The sequence below is a fragment of the Fundulus heteroclitus genome, unplaced genomic scaffold (assembly GCF_011125445.2).
Source record: "Fundulus heteroclitus isolate FHET01 unplaced genomic scaffold, MU-UCD_Fhet_4.1 scaffold_90, whole genome shotgun sequence".
In the NCBI taxonomy this organism is placed as follows: domain Eukaryota; kingdom Metazoa; phylum Chordata; class Actinopteri; order Cyprinodontiformes; family Fundulidae; genus Fundulus; species Fundulus heteroclitus.
In genome coordinates, this window is record NW_023397362.1 from 334,960 (window position 1) to 344,398 (window position 9,439).

At 38.5% G+C, this 9,439-nt stretch overlaps 1 protein-coding gene and 1 pseudogene across 1 annotated transcript; both read right to left on the bottom strand.

Moving 5' to 3' along the window:
* Positions 1 to 1,104: 1,104 nt before the first annotated feature.
* LOC118562387 (odorant receptor 131-2-like) lies at positions 1,105 to 3,713 on the bottom strand. Its single transcript, XM_036134762.1, has 3 exons — positions 3,691 to 3,713; positions 2,863 to 3,045; positions 1,105 to 1,888 (listed from the first exon to the last, which is right to left on the bottom strand). Exons 2-3 carry the CDS (start codon positions 2,992 to 2,994, stop codon positions 1,106 to 1,108), a joined length of 915 nt encoding a protein of 304 aa, XP_035990655.1. The 5' UTR covers positions 2,995 to 3,045; positions 3,691 to 3,713; the 3' UTR covers position 1,105.
* Positions 3,714 to 7,270: 3,557 nt separating this feature from the next.
* LOC118562378 overlaps positions 7,271 to 9,439 on the bottom strand; it is a 4,304-nt pseudogene continuing 2,135 nt past the window's right edge.

Sequence of the window (9,439 nt, forward strand, 5' to 3'; positions counted from 1 at the left end):
TCATATGCAAGGATTTTTGATAAGGCCCAGCCTTCTGAAACGCCATTCCTATGGATCTGTTCCAGATGGATGAGTGGAGCTAGGCGGAGCGGAATTAATTTGGCTAGGGTCAGGTTAGGATAACTTATGCTATGTAAGCATCACAAACAGCACACCAGGACATAAGGGTGTTTTGCCTTAAAGCCATGTTATTAACCATTTATGTGTGCCTGCCTGTTATTGGAATATTATCCTAAAGTCACTATGACATGACGCCATTTCAGACATGTGAGCCCTGGAGACACGAGAGCTGCACATCCGCTCTGCTGCCCGCTGATTGCCAAGGTCAATGTTGGCGTATTTGCTGTGCGAGATAATGAATAGGATATGACTGTCTTTGTTTTTGTCTCATGGCAATGCCGCTGTCAGGTATTAGTGAGAGGCAAAATCAGAGGGGAGACACAGACAGGGCAGATGGGCTGCAGCTGGACCAAGCGATTACTTCCACCTAGATGATCTCTGCTCTGTTTCTCAAAGTGCTGGAACTTGACACTTCACAGTTTCCTTATTCAAAAGTCTAGTCTTATTCAAAAGGTCAGTTATAGATTGACTTTCCTACCACACTGCCTTGCATAAGAAGTAATTACAACCTTAAAGGACACAACTATCTGCTCATTTAATTTCAATATCTTTTTCATTCACATCTTTGCTTAACCAAACCTTACAGTGACCAGGAGGTACATAAACCTGATGTTTCCCTATTTGATATTTTTTTTACCTTTGAAAGCATAATTTCCAGTGACTCATTTAGCCAAAGGGACATCGTAAGAAAACGCACCTTTAAGGACAATGCCACGGAAACTTTTAATTCTACATTAATCCCTGATTCATGACAGAAATCAGTCATAACTTCCCACTTTGTTTTAAGAACACTGAAACAAAATTTAAACCAAGGGATGACTGAATCATCATACTGAGGAAATTCAGTCAAATCAACCTTCCCACCATACTACTTTCACACTGGGCCTGTTTTCTGTGGTAAACTGAAATAAAGAATGCACCCCACAAAAGTTTGCTGGCTGTTGAAAAGGGTTCTTGAAATGATACGACATTATGTTGGTCTTATTTAAATCTTTTCTGGATTAACATTCGTATTGGTGAGCAACAGATATCGTTTCAAGTACTCTCTGAACATCTTGTCCCTTATACCATAAACCATCGGACTGATGAGACGTGGCATAACCTGAATCAGTATTGAAATTACATATCGAATAGTCAGAATATCATTCGGAAACAAACTTGAAAGGCCAGCTATTGTTATATTATAGACATACTTTAGCATACACAGCAACAGCTGGAAGCCATGGAGTAGGACGGTGTTCCTCGCTTTCTTTGCATTTTCTGAAGCAGCCTTTGCAGTGAAAAGAATCCTGAAGTATGTATAGAAGAGAATGAGCCAAACAATGACTAGAAACACAATTTCGGACACATATTTCTTTTCTGCAAGGATCGGGCTTGTGAAAATGTTAGCCCATATGCAGAAAATCCTGGAATGAAAGTACTCTGCAGGTCTTGTGGCCATCACTATGAACACATCTGGTAGGAATGTTAGTAAACTTAGAAACCATATCACAGCAATCACAATGTAGGTTTTCCTGACCGTACAGATCTGGGGGTGGCGCAGAGGGAAGCATATGGCCAGGTAACACTCTAAAGCCATGGCCGCAAGCGTTAAGGGGTTGTTTAGGTTGGAAGGTATGGCAAACGTTAGCAATATAATACAGAATGAGACATTGAGTGTGAACAATATGTAACTCAGGACTTGGAGGAGGATCAGCAATGCCAGCATGATGATATCGTTGATTACCAGGTGGATATAAAGGATGTAACGAGAGTTTGTGTTGAAAACCTGAAACAAAGGACAAGATTTTTTTTAGAAAATAAAAAAGAATGAAATATTTGGTTAGCAAGTTTACCTTTTAGTTTAGAGTTCTTAAGCAAATAACAAACAATCTTGATACCAATTTGTTAAAGAACCATTTTTCCCTTTCTGGCATTTTATTTGAAAATGTTTTTGTAAATACCACAATGTGACAAGGTCAATAAAAGCAATATCTTAATGGTGTGTAACCTCTCACTAATGATGCAAGAAAGTCATTAAATTTCTATTTTTGCCTGATACCTCTTTCTTTTGGAGGATCTACAAAACATGTTGTTTCCTAGTGGTATTTGTAAGGTGGGTTATATTCATTTCCAGTTAATTATTGTTACAAAGTTCTCCTTTTGAATGCTCTTGCCGTTGTGAGTTAAAAGTTTTTGTATTTCAGTTTCACAACTCTTGTTAAGTTTTAAATTTACCTTTAGTTTTAAATTTTAGTTTTGAATTTTCAGATCACAAAGTTCAGCAAACGTTTTATAACTGCATTATTTGTAACAGCAGGAGTAAAACCAATAATGATTGAATAAAACAACACATTTTGAGGATCATTCTCCATCTTAAATAGATATTTGTGAAGATAATGCAGATATGTGTAAATTAAAAATTCCCAATGGGCTCATTTTCTTATTCTGTCATTTCTTTGCTCAGTTCACATTTTAAACAGAAAGTACAACAAATAAAAAATAATATTCCTATAATTGTAACCTAACTTCTCTATATTTAACTATATTTACCTTTTGAAATGTAACTTTTCACAAAAGACAACTTAGTGTGGGCTACTTAGGCTATCACACAAAAACCATGATCGATCGATCGATCGATAGATAGATAGATACATACACACACACACACACACATACAAACGTACATAATTGATTTAGGCACATTTGAATTGACTGTGCAAAGTTATATAAAAATGGACGTAGACAAAATTGATAGCCTACCTGATGTTTTCTAAATGTGTGAACCAGAGTGGCATTAAGGTATATGATTGCAAGGGAGAGGACAACAGTGATCACATTCTTGATGATCGCTACAGAAAGTGGATCCCGAATGACAGTTGCAGTATAATTCATCCCAGCATTTAAAGGGGTTGTGACACATCTGACACCTGACAGTGTGCCAACCTGCAGAGAAATGTTCAACAGGTAAAAGTTAAACAGAACACACTATTTTATACAGTCAGAAAAAAAGCAGTTGAATATTTGTAATATTATTATGCTTGATAATAAATACAATGCAAGCACTGATCAGCATAGACTCATAAATACAAGATACCAATAATCTGACATTTTTAGGCATTTTGTATTTTAGCTCATATTAGTTTGGTAATCTTCACTATTAATTATTCAGATCATCACTTTAAACAAATTAATATTTTCACTTCATGCTCATTTTCAAAGAGGTTTTTACCTAAAAACTGTGATCCATTTAAACACATTTTACATTCTCAAATGAAGATATTTTGTAATGGTTTATCATCATAAAAATACAAGGTTTTATGACAAGAACGTCGAGACAACACAAGTGTGTACAAAGTTTAATTATCTGTTTTGATCAATAATTATTTTCTCCACTGCTGTAACAAATGCATCTCCAAATCAAAGACAGCAAAACATTTTAAATTAGAAAGCATAACAGTAAATATACATTTTGTTAGTAACAATCAATGTATTACACATCTTACAGTTTTCTTCCCTTAACAGAGGATATTTAATTAAGCAATCATTATTCTGCTTAACCAGAAATACCATCACAAAGCACAAGCTCACCTGCTGATGGCCACATAAGGTTACGCTGCACGCAATAAGTCAGTTCTGCTTGACATATCCCAATATATAGTTAATATGGAGGAAAGTCTTGGGAATAAAAACATAGTCAGCAGAATAATATGTGTGGGTGGGTGTTTTTGTGCGCGTGTGTATGCATGCTACTGGGGCGACGTGTTTGTAGTAATGTGCAAAGGGTGGGGATGATGGGATTATTTTTTTTGTCATTTTTTGTCATTCTTTCTCATGGATTGTTTCTTTGTACCTGGTCATTTTTTCCCTCATTATTAAAATCTTGCACCTACCAGTTTATATTTACGTCCTTCCTAAACCAAAACATAACAAAAGTGCTCATATGGCTTTTTTTTTACATCCTACGAAATCTTAACAGGTTGATCTACATGTGGATCCTAATATTTGTGGTACAGGGTTTGAATCAGTTTGAATGTGGGAGTGTCAGGTTCTTATAGCATAATGTCTTCTAACATGATTAAAATAAAAAGGCTACTACAATGTAGGCCAATATGAGCACATTCTGCAAATGCTATGTGCTCCATCTCAGTGTCTAATTCCCAAAGCAAATAAAATGAATGAAAAGCTGTATTTCACACATCTGTGAAGTTCGAGTTTCAACAACCAACACTTATTTTGCTTCAAGTTAACATTCACTTATATGGGATCTAACTGTGTTCTCTGAGAGATTTCCTTAAATGTTGTACATTTTATTTAAGACATTTCCAACACACACTACTTTTTTTATTCTTTCATTACCCTAGGCTTCCAGTAAAACAACTTATGCTATGGAAGCATCACAAACAGTACGGCAGGGCTTGAGGGTGTTATACATTGAAACCAATATAAAATATATATTTTTTTCTGGTTTTCTATTTCTAAGTAATGTTATTAACCATTTGTGCCTTCGTTGCATAAAGAGAAGTGCAATCATCAAGAAGTTTGAACAGCACTTAACCACTATAGCCTTCACAAAGTTGGTATTCACTGCATGTCAGGAAATGCATTTGTTTTATATTATCTTAGCATTGTCAAAAAGGTTAAAATAACCAATGCTGGTTATTTTTCTTTGCATATTCTGACATTAAAGGAAGCATGCTTTGTAACAGACTGGCTTCTTCGTTTAGCGTATACATGGCATTTGAGAGCTCGCTGAAGAATGTACTGGGCCTTGCTTGGTCCTCTCAGCTTCTCAGTTAACTGGACCAGACTGATGGCTCAACATTGTGTTAACATTTTTCCTGCTTTTTATTTGGTCTTGCTGGGTGTTGTTTGGATATATATTTTGTCGTCCAAACGACCATCATATAGCTAGATTTGGACTGTCAGTGGTGATGTTTACCACAAAAAGTCTGAAGGTGCTCTCTCGATTATTTCTACGATAATTGGCTTGTAATTTTCCCAATTAATGGAATTACCACTGAAATGGTAAGCCACCACTTGCTTCCATCTTGTTGTGCTTCCTGTCAACATAAAAACATGTGTTGCTGCTCTCCTGAATGCGCAGGCAATGACACATCCAAAAAGCTTCCTTGTTCCTGGGTGCAGCTTCATGCTCGTTGTGATCGCCATTTCATCCAGAATTAAGACACCTGGTTTTAGCTTAATATCTTGTAGTCTTCTTTGCTGGTTTCAAATGTCATGGAGAGGAGGACTCATGTCCTGAACAAACATGTAGCCTGTTGAGCACACAGAAAAACAGATTGTGTGTGTTTCTATGTGCATTTGCTCTACCAATTGCCTCAGTTATTCTTTAGCCAGTGGCCTTCATTTGATATTTGGTAAAAATATGAACCAATTTCTTTTCCATAGTCAAAACCGTGTTTCCTAGGACTGATTTTTTTCAGTCTTAAATTCTCCTTCAATACTTGTAATGTGATCTTTATGGATTTCTAATTCATTCCTTAGTTATTTCACCTCAGGTCAGGGCTTAGTATAATAAAAGGCCTTTCATAATAAAATATTTGGTTATCTGTTTTTGCAAAACTGACACATGCCTATTTTTCACCTAATATGGTGTTCCCTTGTGTTGTGCCATCAAGCCATGGCAACATTCAGATTGAATTGGGAACAACATGTAACCTGAGAAGAAATCAAAATGGGTGTGAAGCGAAGGAATTTCACACATTCCACACAGAAACAGCCTCTCTCAGCAGGGTGCCTGCTATGAAGCCAGACTTCACCTCGCTATCTTAAGCCATTTACACTACCCTTGTTAAACCGATCCATGCCGAGCTCGGTCCGAGCTTGGATCAGTTAACCAAGCCGAGCTTGGTTTTAACGACTGTTTACATATCACTCTATCTCTGCTCCTCGGCTCCTAGTGATGATCTGCGGTACTACTACTCTCTGGGATTGAAGGCGGGACCAAACAAATCAAAATGGCGGTGCCCGTAACATTCAGGCAGTCATGCTTGGTTATAATTGTGATATGTCATTGTTTGTGGAGAGTCAGGCGAAGACGGCAACTTTTGGTGAATTTACTTGACAGAGTTGGCTTTTGGGAAATGGATAAGACAAACGAACGTCTAATAAGGATTTTCAGACGCAAGAAACAACAACAGATGCTGAGGTTCATCACACTACTAAACAGGATCATCACTGGAAATCGTGTGGCACAGTAGGGAAGCTAGTATTTTTATGAATGTCTGAAATGTCAGCTGACCACACGGAGTTGACGCGGTCGCTCATGCACTCTTTGTTTATTAGAGAACCGGGCCAGAGGAAAAAACAGGCCGAGCCCACACCTGGAACTGGGCTGCATTTAAGCACAGTCCGGTTGTGTCTGGCTTGATTGAGTTCAGCTTGCGTTCCATTTACACTCGATGGTATCTCGGTTACCGAGCTCGGACTGGTCTCAGCCGGTTAAAAAGGGATAGTGTAAACGGGTATTATACTCTTCTTGCCTTGGATTCTGAAGGAGAGGATCCACTCTGGGGAGCAAGCCAGCCACACGGCCTCACATGGGGCTCAAAAGCTAACAACAAGCTGAGTAAAATGTGCTTTCTGTGAAACTCATTTCCGTTGCTTCAATGGAGCGACCAAAAGGGGAAATTGTGTTTTGTCCTGTGCGGAGCGGAGGACCTGACGGCCAAATCAACTGTTGCAGCAAAACGGACCCAGACAGAGCCAGAGCAGCCAGCACAGAACCCATTTTCCCAAGCTGAGAGCAAAATCTGGACTGAGATGGCCTACTGCATGCTGGGACTCGACTGCAACTCGTGGCCTGCTCCGACCACGTTTCAGCTAGCTCAGAGCCCCATGCCCGCTGTTGAAATAACCAACGTGTCCTTGGAGTACTGTTTTGCCTTGGAGACCCAAAGTGAACCAAAATGGCACAGAGGCACCAACAGGTTTGGCAGAGAAATAAACAGGGAAAGTTAAATGGGTTATTTAGAAGGTTACTTAATGCATTTTCACTGTGTTTTGGAACACATGGAGCTTACAGGGTAGCTCCCGGTAGCATTCTTTAAACCATGCCATTGCCGATGTAATTCAAGTGTGTTTTATGGTTTATAAAAATGTTATCTCCACTAGGGTTTTATAAATTGATGGGCTATTGATGTTTGTGTCATCCGGTCCGCTCATTACGACTAAAATAAAGCAGAAGTTTTTTAAATTAGTGCCGAATGTCCGCTAGCCTATTGCTATTAGCTTCCGGATAACTTCTGCTCCTCCCAGATATACGGTTTGTTTCAAACATAAGGTTTGTTTTGTTCGCTCCACCATTGTTTTGATATAGCAATGAGCATTATTGCCACATTAATATGGAATATTAATGTTGATTCAAAGGTGTTTTTGTGTTTCTTTAGATTAGCCGATTTTAGCGACCGATCGCTTCATCGACCCCTAGCCTCCCGGAGGTATATTTGCATTAATAAAATTGAGCGTTTACTGATGTTTACTGAGAAAATCATTCTTTAAAATGTTATTTTTATAAAATAATGTTTTGTTTAACTCAGGATTTGCATTGTGACTGGGTTAAACACATACCAAATGTTCTGAATTAGTTAAACTACTTCAGACCCACAATTAACATTCTTTAAGATGAACTTTGGTTCTTTAACTCAGATCTGCAGTGAATCAGGATTCACTGAATTATTCTGATGATGCTGATGATGATCAACCACTTTGTTTTGTCTTTTGTTTCTTTTTGTGTCTAGATTGTTTCTTAGCTCTTTTTATCTTCATTTTGCTTAGTAGTTAAGTAAAAGCCTCGTACAGAGGTTTTTATTGAAACATAGTGTTAATTGAAATAAACAGCATTCTATACTGATGTTCTGTGGATGTTCATTTTTTTCTGTTAATACATTCTTGAACTTGAAGAGAACTTGTCACTCATTTATTCTATGTGTGCAGAGTTTTGCTGTTAAGATAACGCCAGTGCTCGAATCATCCCTTTCAACTATGGTTCTGATATTATCTCTTAGGCTGATATTCACTGGACAATACCTAATAGACAGAGAGTTATTTATTAAACATTAAATAACTTAAAACACTGCAATTGCACAACACTGAAATTGCTTGTCACTTGTTTAACCTTGTTGCACTGGTTGACATTTCAGGATTTATTTTAAAGTCCTTTTGTTTGTTGTTAAAGCATTACATGGTATTGCCCCCGCTGTCTCACTGAGCTGCTGCAACCATATACTCCTCAGCTTAAGCAAGTCGACCCATTTATATACAGTATATGCAGTTTCAAACCAAACGTTGAACCTTCAATCTGGAAATTGCACCAAAGGAATTAGAATTGTGGATATCTACAATATTCTCCCTGACATATTTTTTGATTGCTTTTAATTTTTCCATTATGTCTGTCATGGTTTAGGTTTTGTCTGGTTTCTTTTCTTGTCATTTTTGCAGTTCACTCGGCTCACCCTCCTTCAGCAATTAGTCACACCTGTCTGGACACTAATAGCCTTCATTCTCGTCACCTGTCAGGCTCCCTTTTTAAACTCACCTCGTTTGTTTCCTCGTCGCTGGCTCGTAGTGTTTGTTCCTGACCATCATGCCTGTCTGCTCCTGTTTTCCCCGCCTTGGTTCCTGTCTCGTCAGGTTTGGGTTTTGGTTTGGCTGCGCTGCTAACTTTTGATCACTTCGTCTTGGTCTCGTTCCTTGTTCCGCAGCAGCCTCCACTTTGCCTTGGGATTATTGCTCATGTTTTTGGGACTCTGTACCTGCCATCCAGCTCTTTCATCCTTCACCTCCGACTGGTAAACTGGTTTCTCATGTCACCACCATCCACCTGCAATAAACTGTCTTAACGACTCCCCTGTGTGTGCGTGCTGTGTCCGGGTTCATCCACAACAAAATCATGACAATGTCAAACAGGAAACACTCTGTTTGAGGTTTTGCCTTAAAAATTTTTCAAAGGTGTGCCTCCGCTTTTCATAATTTTTTTGTTTAGGACCAGATGTAGACAAATTTTGGTAGCAGCATGATAAACTTGAAAGCTTTAATGAGAATGACAATCAGCACCCAGAACCAGGATGAAGCAAACAAGGCATGGAGAATGGTAGCCAACAAAGAACCCAGTAACAAATAAAAACAAACTGACAGCTTAAACGGAGCTGAGAACAGGTGCAGGCTATACGCTATATAAGGAGACACATGTGAATGGGATTTGCTAATTACCTGGTTGCTTTGCTGAGGGAGAAAAAATTATGGGGCAGACGGGGGAGAAACACACAGGGGGGGGGGGAACTAACAGACCTATCTAATAATACAGAGTAAATAATGA